The sequence below is a fragment of the Bufo gargarizans genome, chromosome 2 (assembly GCF_014858855.1).
Source record: "Bufo gargarizans isolate SCDJY-AF-19 chromosome 2, ASM1485885v1, whole genome shotgun sequence".
Taxonomy (NCBI): domain Eukaryota; kingdom Metazoa; phylum Chordata; class Amphibia; order Anura; family Bufonidae; genus Bufo; species Bufo gargarizans.
Genome location: NC_058081.1, coordinates 262230969 through 262244203, shown reverse-complemented (window position 1 = coordinate 262244203; position 13235 = coordinate 262230969). Strand labels below are relative to the sequence as shown.

Below are 13235 nucleotides of genomic sequence, written 5' to 3'. Positions count from 1 at the left end.
CTGTGATATACCTCTGCTCTACCTAGTAGACAGGTGTAGCGGAGAGCTGATATTCCACAGCCAATCTCCACCTAAGATCCCAGTGAGGCTCAGGAACAAGTATCATAAATCCATAGAGTAGTAATTCCAGCAGGCAAAATAGTCCAATAATATCCCAACAGCAATCCCAATGACTGTACGACACACAGCATCAGGAGCAGAACTAACTTTATTTGGACATGGCACACACTTTAAACCCCCCAACAGCCTTATTTACATACAATGGGGCACATAGATGACCATGGTACACGGAAGGGTGGGGACAGACAATAGCAAGGGCTGATGGGAGATGGAGGAGGGACAGAACAGCTAGATTACTGGTCTCTCAGTGTCCCTGAGACCACACCCTGCTGGGAAAAGAATGGGACAGGAAATAAAAAGGGGGAGGGGAGGAGGCACAGAAAAGCAATGCATCCAACACAGTAAACATTACAGTTTACAATACATAGCCATACAATCAACCAAATGTCGTCCTACATGATCCAAACAGGCCAGGCTAAATACAATCCGCTACACTGCTCCCCCTTGCCCACAAGCCGGCATACACAGTCTGATCCAGCACGGATCGGCTTGGGGATGTCCGGGGTGCTCACGGATCATTTCTCCAAATCAGTTTGTCTCGACAACCCGTCAGCGTTTCCATTTTGTTTGCCCGGGCGGTACTGAATATTAAAGTCAAAAGGCTGCAGCGCCAAACTCCAGCGCAGCAGCCTGGCATTGTCCCCAGCCACCCGGTTCAGCCATACTAACAGGTTGTGATCCGTGAGCAGGGAAAAAGCCTGTCCATATAAATACGGCTGTAACTTCTTTAGGGCCCACACCACAGCCAGGCATTCCTTCTCGATGGCGGCGTAGCTTACTTCTCTGGGTAACAGTTTGCGACTGATGTAAGCCACGGGGTGTTCTCCGCCATCGGCCCCAACTTGGCTCAGCACTGCCCCCAATCCAAACATAGAAGCGTCTGTGTGAACAAGAAAACGTTTAGTTGGATTGGGAGCTGCCAAGACAGGGGCATTAATAACTGCATTTTTCAGATGTTGGAAGGCCTGCTCACACTCCGGGGTCCAGGTTACTTGGCGGGGAAGGTTCTTACGGGTCAGGTCAGTAAGGGGTTTGGCCAGGGCGCTATAATTGGGGACAAACTTTCTGTAATATCCTGCGGTCCCTAGAAATGCCAACACCTGAGTCTTAGTCCTAGGGGTAGGCCATTGGGCTACAGCCTCTACTTTGGCTGGTTCTGACTTCTGTTTCCCACAACCCACTCGATGGCCCAGGTACTGTACCTCGGCCATTCCTATACTGCATTTGGCCGGTTTCAACGTCAAACCGGCCTCCCTAATCCTGTCTAGAACCGCTCCTATATGGGTTAAGTGCTCCTGCCAGGTATTGCTAAAAATTGCAATATCGTCGAGGTAGGCACAGGTGTAGTCCTGGAACCCATCTAGAAGTCGGTCCACCATCCGCTGGAACGTAGCCGGAGCGTTTTTCATCCCAAATGGCATAACCTTAAAGTGGTATAGGCCGAATGGGGTGACAAAGGCTGACTTAGGGATGGCGTCCGGAGCCAGGGGTATCTGCCAGTACCCCTTACACAGATCAATAGTAGTGAGGTATTGGCCTCTGGCCATCCGGTCTAGCAGTTCATCTATCCTGGGCATCGGATAAGCATCTGATACAGTCTTTTCATTCAACCTCCGGTAGTCTACGCAGAAGCGGGTTGTACCGTCCCGCTTTGGTACGAGGACTACCGGAGATGCCCATGGGCTGTCTGAGGGCTCAATCACCCCCAGCTGGAGCATCTCGTCGATCTCCTTACGCATATTCTCTCGCACCGCTTCAGGGATGCGGTACGGGGTCTGGCGCATGGGTAGTTGCCCGGGGGTTTCTACTCTGTGAGTGGCCAGAGGAGTGTACCCAGGCACATTGGAGAAGGTCTCCTGCTTCTCTCTTAGCAGCTGTTGTACCTCGGTACGTTCCTGTGGGCTCAGCCGGTCCCCCAGTACAACTTCTCCTAAATCCCCAGACAGCTGACCGTCCCCCAGTAGATCCGGCAGGGGAAGACTGTCAAACTCTTCAGAGCTGGGTGCACAAATAGCGGTCACCTCTTCTGAGCGTTCCTGGTAGGGCTTCATCATGTTCACATGGAGCATTCGTCGCCCTCCGGTCCCTGCGCAGGGGCCAATTATATAAGTGGTGTCACATCTCTGTTCCACTACTTTATAAGGGCCTTGCCAGGCGGCCTGTAACTTATCATGTCGGACAGGTTTCAAAATTAAAACTTTCTGCCCAACCTGGAAGCTACGGTCCCTGGCGCCCCGATCGTACCATGTGCGCTGGCGCGTCTGAGCCGCCTGGAGGTTTTCCTTTACCGTCTTGGTTAGAACTTCCAAGCGATCTCGGAGCGCCAACACATATGGTACAATGAGGGTGCCGTCTGCGCTCCTGTCTCCCTCCCAATGCTCCCTAATTAAGTCCAGCGGTCCCCTTACTTTCCTCCCGAACAACAATTCGAATGGGGAGAATCCTGTGGATTCCTGCGGCACCTCCCGGTAAGCAAAGAGGAGGTGAGGCAGGAATCGTTCCCAGTCTCGGTGGGTCTCAGCAAAGGTTCGGAGCATTTGTTTTAAGGTGCCATTGAACCGCTCGCAGAGCCCGTTGGTCTGAGGATGGTAGGGGGCACTGATTATAGGTCTGATTTTGCAAAATTTCCAGAGGTGCTGGGTGACCTCTGCAGTGAATTGAGTACCCTGATCCGAGATGATCTCCCTGGGTAATCCCATCCGGGAGAAAATCTGCATCAGGGCCTCTGCCACGGTTTCTGCATGGATGTTTGTCAAGGCTACGGCCTCTGGGTAGCGAGTGGCGTAATCCACCACCGTCAAAATATACCTCTTGCCAGAGGGGGTAGGTTTCCGGAGGGGACCTACTATATCTACGGCTATTCTATGGAACGGTTCCTCAATTATAGGTAGCGGGTGTAACTTTGCTTTCCGCCGGTCCCCCCTCTTCCCTACCCTCTGGCACGTATCACAGGTGCTGCAATATTTGCGTACTCCCTGGCTAATTCCTGGCCAAAAGAAACTTTGGGTCAGCCGATATCTAGTACGACTGACCCCCAAATGTCCGGATAACGGAATATCGTGCGCTATCCGGAGCAGTTCGGCTCGGTACCTCTGTGGTACAACTAGCTGTCTCATAACGATCGGGTCTGACCCAGCTACCTGCTTGTCTGACTCCCTGTATAATAGCTGCCTATCCCATACAAATCTTTCCCCCTCCGCCCCCGGTTGGTCAGAGGTGACTTTGTCTCTATATACCTGTAGAGTAGGGTCAGTGATCACCTCTGCCGCAAATTCGTCAGGAGGGGCCCAAGGGACACAGTCTAGGGAAGGGGAAGGTTGTCTTACCTGGACCTCCGGCAGTGTGTTGTAGTCCTGGGTGCGGGCCTGTTGCCTGGTGACCACTGGATGTGCTTCCTCAGTGGTTGTGGTTTGTGGCTCAAATGCAGATGTGAGCTTTCCCAGGTCATTTCCCAGTATCACCTCTGCGGGTAATTGGGGCATCAACCCTACCTCCACAGTCCCTGACCCCGCACCCCAATGCAAATGAACCCTTGCTGTATTCAGCAGATATACGGCTCCCCCAGCAACCCTGACAGCCACAGTCTTATTGGTTTTAGCTTTGTCCGCGACCAAGTGGCTTTGGACCAAGGTTATGGTTGCTCCCGAATCTCTGAGTCCCTGCAAAGGTTTCCCCTCCAGGTATACTGTTTGCCTGTGGTGCTGCCGATTATCCGCCTGTGCTTGTAGTGGGTTGGCTTCGTGGAGTACTTCCCACTGTTCTATAGTGGTGACTGGAACTGCAGAGCCATAAGCGGTGGGTGTCTCCTCCTGATAGTGGTGTGCTGCTGCTCTCGGTGGTGGTCCTGGTCGAATCCAGGTGGATCGGTCTCTAAGCTCCGGGCATTTCCGCTTGTAGTGTCCCCACCTCTGGCACTGGTGGCATTGCACAGAGGAGGGTGGGCGAAACCTCGGTTGAGCCGCTGTAGGAGCTGGTGGGGGTAGCGGTCTCAGTGGTGTGTTGGTGCTAGCTGAAAATTGGTTTCCCCCTAGAGGTCGCACAGCTGGTTTAACACCCACAAGCTTGTGCTGCCTGCGGGCATCCATATAGTCATCGGCCTTTTTAGCTGCTTCTGTGATAGACGTGGGGTTACGGTCTCTCACCCATTCCTGCAGGTCTGCGGGTATCCCATCATAGAACTGTTCTAGCAGCAGCATTTGTAATAGGTCCTCCATGGACTGTGCCTGGTTCGCCTGTACCCATCCGAGGGCTGCCCTTTGTAAACGGCAAGCCCATTCTGCATGCAAGTCTTTTTCAGCTTTTTTCAATTCCCTGAACCGTCTCCGGTATGCCTCTGGTGTCATAGCATATCGGGCCAGGATAACCTCTTTGACACGGCTGTAATTCCTAATTTCCGTATCTGGTATCGTACGGTAGGCTTCAGCTGCCCTCCCAGTTAACCGTCCTGCTAAGATGGGTACCCAATCTTCCATATGTATTTTATGTAACGTGCATAGTCTTTCAAAGTCTTGGAGGAATGCATCTATATCTTCCTCCGCTTCTACATACATTTTAAATGCCTGGTATGGAATTTTTGGCTTACCCTCTTGCACCATAGACACTGCTGGGCTTGGTGTTTGTGGTCTCCTTTGCCGCGTTATAAATTCTTGAACCTCTGTCATTGTCTTGGAGATAATTTCCACTGGTGGGTTCTCCCCATAAAATGACAATCTGAATAAGAGGTGCCTTTGGAACTCTGCTTGCTCTGTTCCGTCTGTCTCGTCCCTCTGTGCAGTGACCGAATCATCCTCTGTTCGGATTTCTGCCATTATTTCAGAGATAAGTGTTGCCTTTGTTTTGTTGCTGGCTGAAATACCTCTTGCTTCCAGAAGATCTTTAAGTGTGGATCGTTTTAAAGTGGAGTAATCAATCTCCATTAATCCTTGTTCCTCTGTGAGTCTGGATCCCAGCGCTGCCAACCAATGTAGCGGAGAGCTGATATTCCACAGCCAATCTCCACCTAAGATCCCAGTGAGGCTCAGGAACAAGTATCATAAATCCATAGAGTAGTAATTCCAGCAGGCAAAATAGTCCAATAATATCCCAACAGCAATCCCAATGACTGGACGACACACAGCATCAGGAGCAGAACTAACTTTATTTGGACATGGCACACACTTTAAACCCCCCAACAGCCTTATTTACATACAATGGGGCACATAGATGACCATGGTACACGGAAGGGTGGGGACAGACAATAGCAAGGGCTGATGGGAGATGGAGGAGGGACAGAACAGCTAGATTACTGGTCTCTCAGTGTCCCTGAGACCACACCCTGCTGGGAAAAGAATGGGACAGGAAATAAAAAGGGGGAGGGGAGGAGGCACAGAAAAGCAATGCATCCAACACAGTAAACATTACAGTTTACAATACATAGCCATACAATCAACCGAATGTCGTCCTACATGATCCAAACAGGCCAGGCTAAATACAATCCGCTACAACAGGTAAATACATTGCACTAATTTGTCTGTTACATTGTCGGGTGAAATTCACCAATTTTTGGCTGTGATATACCCCTGCTCTACCTAGTAAACAGGTTAATACATTTCACTAATTTGTCTGTTATATTGTCGGGTGAAATTCCATAAATTTTTGGCTGACATATACCCCTGCTCTACCTAGTAGACAGGTAAATACATTTCACTAATTTGTCTGTTATATTGTTGGGTGAAATTCACCAATTTTTGGCTGTGACATACCCCTGCTCTACCTGTACATTTGCGGCCTACACTGCATTTAGGACAGTACGAATCAGGTGAGGCCAGAACAAGTACAGACTATAGTAGATTGGGGGGCTGACAGTGCCTACAGTTCCTTCGCACTGTCTCCCACCCAGTCCCCTGCTGAAAGATCAGAGTTGGCACCTACAGCCCATGGCCATCTGTCTTTCAACTCACCCCCTTGCAAGCAGTCTGAGCCCCAAGTCATGCAGGAGTCTGTTATGCTTTTTGATGACTCTGCTGGTAGGGTTTCCGTGGGCCATCCGCATAGCCCTGCACCAGAAGTGGAAGAGATTGAGTGTACTGATGCCCAACCACTTATGTTTCAGGATGAGGACATTGGAAGACCACTGCAGCACGTCTCTGATGATGACAAAACACAGGTGCCAACTGCTGCGGCTTTCTGCAGTATGCAGACTGACAAGGAGGCCAGGGGTAAAGAGTGGGTGGAAGATGATGTGCAGGATGATGAGATACAAGACCCCACGTGGAATCAAGGTCATGCAAGTGACCTGTCTAGTTCAGAGGAAGAGGTGATGGTTGCACAGAGGCACCAGCACAGCAAAAGAGGGAGCAGGGTGCAAAAGCGTCTGTTACATTCTTGGGTGACATTTTACCATTTTTGCCATGAATAAACCCCTGCTCTACATAGGTGACAGGGACCTAAATTGTAAAAAATGTAAAACTGGGTCTTAAATTTCTAAAATTTGTCTTTAATTGACGTGCGCCACCTCCTTTCATTCGACCCTTCCGCTTTAACAACTTGTCCCACATTTCCGCTCGATCACATTTCAGCCATTGACCTCCCTTGGATGTGGTATCCCTTTCTCACGCTCCCTCTCCGGCGTGGAACCCTGATTCGCCGCTAACCGTGATTAACATGGTAGGCGCAGAAAAGAACATTGAAAGTTGATAGAGCAGATATCCAATTGGATCGACATGACGGGGACGTGCGACATTGTGGAGCAGTATGTGTGCACACGCCTACACGTACTGACTGATGGGTCTGCCCCCTGCAACTTCTGGGTCTCCAAATTGGGCACATGGCCTGAGATTTCCTTTTAAGCCTTGGAGGTGCTGCCCTGCCCTGCAGCCAGTGTATTGTCTGAATGTTTGTTTAGCACGGCTGGAGGGGGTTATCACAGGTTATATTTCCCAATGTTTTGGGGTGTACCCTAATTTAAACAAAAAAATTAAAATAAAAAAATAAAACCAAAGACCTGTGTTGGCTACCTCCTTCTCCACCACCGCTTCTACATACACCGCCACATCCATTGCCTCCTCAACCTCCTACTCCATATGGACCTCGTGCTCCTAGATCAAGACTATAATTTTTTATTTTTATGTATTTTGTGTTATTTTAAGTCATTTTCCTGTCCACATTTGTTTGCAGAGCACTTGCCATGCTCTTTTTGCTGGCATTTGCATTTGCACCCTCTAGCCCTTTCCATGACATTTTTAATGCCATTTTAGTGCTCCAAAGATCGGGTCCACAATGGGTTTCGGGTTTCTGGGTCAAGTTCGGGTCACGGACTCAAACTTTTTTGTGAAGTTCAGCCGAACCCATCGAACCCGAAAATCCAGGTGTCCGCTCAACTCCATTAGCTACTCATGTTAAAAAAGATTTGTCACACAAAGAAAGGACATATACTGAGCATTCTCTGCAACATAAATGCTTCCTTTCAGACGACCTACGGTAATGCTTCGAAATGGCTTGGACAGAGTTAAATCTTACTTTGATGAGTTGGGTAGAAATAAAGATGAGGTGGTCCAATTATCCGTTCTTTTCCTGAGGAGATAAACAGGGGATACTTTTAGCATGGCCACTCATTTATCAGTTGGGTCCTTGCCAAAATTTTGGCAGATGGTACTTTAGCCACTCATTTATCAGTTGGGTCCTTGCCAAAACTTTGGCAGATGGTACAAAACTTTAAAAAGGTGCTTCTGGAGTTGCACAGTTTTTACATCAAAAACTATATGCTCCTCCTTCCTCTTTCAATAATGAGGTTGCCTATTCTCTTCTTTTAAAAATGTTGCTGGGTTTGTTATCGTTGATGATAGGCACTGGCTTTATTCTGATTTCACTTTGGAAGCATGGGTTTTCTTCCTCATTTTATAAAACGTTTAGGGATATTTTGACCTCTCCTATGATCCAGGATTGATACGGTCATTTGGGCTGTTATACCAATTCTTGCACAAGGTAATATTGCGTATGTAGATATATATACAGTTGAAACCTGAAGTTTACATACACTATAGAAAAATACACATATGCATGTTTTTCTCAATATCTGACATGAAATCAGAATAAACCTTTCCTGTTTTTGGTCAATTAGGATTGCCATAATTATTATTATTTGTCAAATGCCAGAATAATGAGAGAGAGAATATTTTAAGTCATTTTTATTATTTTCCACAATGTCAAAAGTTTACATACACTAATATTACTATGCCTTTAAACAATTCTGGACTGCCCATATGATGATGTCATGTGTTTGGAATATTCTGTTAGGTTTGTTGGCAACATCTGAGTTAATTATAGACATACCTGTGGATGTATTTAAATGCACACCTGAAGAGCCGTACACCCCAACGCACGTTTCGGCATCGGCGCCCCCGGAAGAAGGCAGACGCCGAAACGTGCGTTGGGGTGTACGGCTCTTCTGAGGTATCATCTCCACCTAATTTTATGGGTAGGTTTATGGGAGTCCATTGTCAGTAATATGAGGGCATTGTGCTTGCTTTTGCACTTTGCACTTTAGGCTACTTTCACACCTGCGCTTAGGTGCGGATCTGTCTGGTATCTGCACAGATGGATCCGCACCTATAATGCAAACGCCGGTATCCTTTCAGAACGGATCCGTCTGCATAACTAAGTAAAAAAAAAGTCTAAGTGTAAGTCAAACGGATCCGTCCTGACTTACATTGAAAGTCAATAGGGGACGGATCTGTTTTCATTTGCACTATATTTGTGTCAATGTAAACGGATCCGTCCCCATTGACTTACACTGTAAGTCAGGATGGATCCGTTTGGCTCTGCATCGCCAGACAAACACCAAAACACTGCAAGCAGCATTTTGGTGTCCGCCTCCAGAGCGGAATGGAGGCGGACCGGAGCCAAACTGATGCATTCTGAACGGATCATTATCCAATCAGAATGCATTGGGACTAAACTGATCCGTTTGGGGCCGCTTGTGAGAGCCTTGAAATGGATCTAACAGGCGGACCCAGAAACGACAGTGTAAAAGTAGCCTTATTTCTGTTTAGGAGGTTTTGGAAGCATACATTAATAGTGATACACTGTGACTGGCAGGTTATTTTTTGTCATTTTTTAAATTTATATACAATTTAGGTAGTTGCATATACTTTTTGACATTTTCCCTTATTTTAGGGTTTAATATATATCTTACCTTTGTGTTGCACTACCTCTTTGTATTCCTACCTTGTGATTTAACACTAACAAGACAACTTCAGTTTTGTTTCATGGGCTGTGTCATGGGCTGAGCAGCTCCTCCAGAATTGCCACTAATTTTTTTGTTTTTCATTTTCTGTCTTGTTAGATTTGAGTGTGTTTGCCTTCACTTGGCACTCTAGCACTTTTTTGCACCTGGTAACCTCCCCCACATGGTCTGGTGTGGGTGTGGCTCGCGGCCTGGCTTCATCCACATTGTACAACCACAGCATTTATGCTGGGCAATTGTGGGGAGCTTGGCTGTGAGCTGAATTATATCATCCCCAGACCGTGTTCACACCATAGTCAGAGCAGTGGTTAGGACCCCTTGCCATGCTGAGAAACCGTGACGTGGTGCATGTGGGCTCCGATATCTCCATGACTGGAACATATTGGCGAAAGTCTCAGCTTTTAATACCTTTACTTATGTCTTGCCAGCATAGTCAGTGTTATATCTGTTTGGTGCATTCTCTCTGTGTGTTCTCTATGATTGCTACATTCTGTGTAGTTTGCTCTTGTGGTGCATGTGGACCGCGTCGATATCCTCCATTGTATGCATATTTTGCTGGGGTTAGTCGATTACTGCGGTCCACATGCGGTCGGGCTGCTCCCCTAACTAAAGACACGCTACAGTGTCATGGGCTGAGCAGCTCCTCCAGAATTGCCACTAATTTTTTTGTTTTTCATTTTCTGTCTTGTTAGATTTGAGTGTGTTTGCCTTCACTTGGCACTCTAGCACTTTTTTGCACCTGGTAACCTCCCTCACATGGTCTGGTGTGGGTGTGGCTCACGGCCTGGCTTCATCCACATTGTACAACCACAGCATTTATGCTGGGCAATTGTGGGGAGCTTGGCTGTGAGCTGAATTATATCATCCCCAGACCGTGTTCACACCATAGTCAGAGCAGTGGTTAGGACCCCTTGCCATGCTGAGAAACCGTGACGTGGTGCATGTGGGCTCCGATATCTCCATGACTGGAACATATTGGCGAAAGTCTCAGCTTTTAATACCTTTACTTATGTCTTGCCAGCATAGTCAGTGTTATATCTGTTTGGTGCATTCTCTCTGTGTGTTCTTTATTTCTGTTTAGGAGGTCTTGGAAGCATACATTAATAGTGATACACTGTGACTGGCAGTTTATTTTTTGTCATTTTTTAAATTTATATACAATTTAGGTAGTTGCATATACTTTGACATTTTCCCTTATTTTAGGGTTTAATATATATCTTACCTTTGTGTTGCACTACCTCTTTGTATTCCTACCTTGTGATTTAACACTAACAAGACAACTTCAGTTTTGTTTTGTTTTTTTGTTTTTATGGCAGCCCCACCTGATCACTTATCTTCCCTTCCACCTCCAGGGATGTTTTTGCATTTTATTGCAAGCCTCCATTTATATACATCTGTGTTATGCTATTCCTCAGGAGTGATTCGTACCACACCTTTTGATGTGCTTTTGTGTCTTTTGTCATATTTATGTATTTAATAAAATTACTGATTATTTTAGCCTGTTTAGTCTCAGTTAGTTTTTTTTAGGATTATGTATAGCAATGGTATCTCACATCCAAAAATTGGTGAATTTCACCTGAAACTGTGACAGAAAAATTATTGAATATTTTTACCTGTCTACTAGGTATAGCAGTGGTATATTACACCCAAAAATTTGTTAATTTCACCCAAAAATGTAAGACAAATTTGTGATTTTTTTTAACCTGTCTACTAGGTATAGCAGTGGTATATCACACCCAAAAATTGGTGAATTTCACCAGAAAATGTAACAGACAAATTAGTGTTTTTTTTTACCTGTCTACTAGGTATAGCAGTGGAATATCACACCCAAAAATTGGGGAATCTCACCTGAAAATGTAACAGACAAATTAGTAAAATGACATAAAATAAAATAAAATACATACAAATCAAAAAATATAAAAACTTGATTGTTGATGTATCTCACACGTACAGATCCAGACTAGGCCGCAATTTAAGTTTTTTTGCCCAAAATGGCTGTTTTTCAAATAACAGAATAGAACCACAGTATCTAAAGTGTGTATCTCACATGTACAGATGAAAACTAGGCCGCAATTAAAGATTTTTGCCCAAAATGGGTGCTTTATTAATAGCAGAATAGAACCACAGTATGTAAAGGGTGTAACTCGCACGTACAGATCCAGACTAGGCCGCAATTTAAGTTTTTTTGCCCAAAATTGTTGTTTTTCAAATAACAGAATAGAACCACAGTATCTAAAGTGTGTTTATCACATGTACAGATCCAGACTAGGCCGCAATTTAAGTTTTTTGCACAAAATGGGTGTTTTATTAATAGCAGAATAGAACCACAGTATGTAAAGGGTGTATCTCACACGTACAGATCCAGACTAGGCAGCAATTTAAGTTTTTGGGCCAAAATGGCTGTTTTTCAAATAACAGAATAGAACCACAGTATCGAAAGTGTGTATCTCACACGTACAGATGCAAACTAGGCTGCAATTAAAGATTTTTGCCCAAAATAGGTGTTTTATTAATAGCAGAATAGAACCACAGTATATGTAAAAGAAAAGAACCACAGTAGTGTTTTACTTAAAACTTTGAATTTTTAGTAAAACTTTTTTTTTTTTACTTTTTTTTTAACTTTTTATCCCACTCTGGGACTTCAACTTTTGGGGGTCTGATCCCTTTTGCAATGCATGACAATACTTCTGTATTGCCATGCTTTGGCTGTAAGTGTATTACACACTGTAATACTCTTCAGCCTGCTTGCCTGTGAGATCCAGGGGTCTGGATCTCACAGGCTGTCATGGAAGGCAGCCACGATGCCTAAGGAAAGCATTGGGCTGCCTTCCCTGCCATCAGGTCTCTATCACAGTAGCACGGGAACCCAATGGCCACCCCGCACACTTCTGAAGCCCGCACGGGCCGCGGTCAGCGCTGACCGCGACCGTACAGGAGTTAATGCGCCTGTATAGGTGATTTCACAGCAAGGGTCTGGCTTTAAGTCACTGTCGGACCCCTGCCGCTGATCGGGCGGGCACAGCTCCTGCGCCACCCGATCAGAGCGCCGTACATATACAGCGCTGGGCGTTAAGTCACGTCTGCTTGCGCTGTACATGTACGGTGCAGGTCGTTAAGGGGTCAACACTGGGTTTTCTCTCTTTTCCTTTCTTTAATGTTTTTATCTCTCTATACGATCCATTGTATACAGACGTGGACAAAATTGTTGGTACCCTTTGGTCAATGAAAGAAAAAGTCACAATGGTCACAGAAATAACTTTAATCTGACAAAAGTAATAATAAATTAAAATTCTATAAATGTTAACCAATGAAAGTCAGACATTGTTTTTCAACCATGCTTCAACAGAATTATGTAAAAAAATAAACTCATGAAACAGGCATGGACAAAAATGATGGTACCCCTAGAAAACACAGAACATAATGTGACCAAAGGGACATGTTAATTCAAGGTGTGTCCACTAATTAGCATCACAGGTGTCTACAACCTTGTAATCAGCCATTGGGCCTATATATATGGCTCCAGGTAATCACTGTGTTGTTTGGTGATATGGTGTGTACCACACTCGACATGGACCAGAGGAAGCAAAGGAAAGAGCTGTCTCAAGAGATCAGAAAGAAAATTATAGACAAGCATGTTAAAGGTAAAGGCTATAAGACCATCTCCAAGCAACTAGATGTTCCTGTGAGTACAGTTGCACATATTATTCATAAGTTTAAGATCCATGGGACTGTAGCCAACCTCCCTGGACGTGGCCGCAGGAGGAAAATTGATGACAAATCTAAGAGACGGATAATCCGAATGGTAACAAAAGAGCCTAGAAAGACTTCTAAAGAGATTCAAGGTGAACTTCATGCTCAAGGAACATCAGTGTCAGATCGCACCATCCGTCGT

The 13235-nt window shown here is 45.7% G+C and overlaps 1 protein-coding gene across 2 annotated transcripts; it reads right to left on the bottom strand.

Annotated features, from left to right (window-relative positions):
• Positions 1 to 511: 511 nt before the first annotated feature.
• LOC122925562 lies at positions 512 to 5199 on the bottom strand. Of its 2 annotated transcripts, none has more exons than XR_006387635.1 (2): positions 3447 to 3593; positions 512 to 1000 (listed from the first exon to the last, which is right to left on the bottom strand). XR_006387635.1 is itself a non-coding variant. In XM_044276920.1 (2 exons), exons 1-2 carry the CDS (start codon positions 5034 to 5036, stop codon positions 636 to 638), a joined length of 699 nt encoding a protein of 232 aa, XP_044132855.1. In that variant the 5' UTR covers positions 5037 to 5199; the 3' UTR covers positions 512 to 635. The 2 variants fall into 2 exon arrangements, 1 of the variants encoding a protein (XP_044132855.1); XM_044276920.1 differs by lacking the exon at positions 3447 to 3593 and adding an exon at positions 4703 to 5199.
• Between the last annotated feature and the right edge of the window lie 8036 nt (positions 5200 to 13235).

What these genes read in the sequence shown, in the direction of transcription:
- LOC122925562 (XM_044276920.1), bottom strand. Translation starts at nt 5,036, where the DNA reads ATGGAGATTGATTACTCCACTTTAAAACGATCCACACTTAAAGATCTT. An exon ending in AGTGTCTATGGTGCAAGAGG is followed by an intron (nt 1,001 to 4,702) that starts GTAAGCCAAAAA and finishes TTGTTCACACAG; the next exon opens with ACGCTTCTATGTTTGGATTG.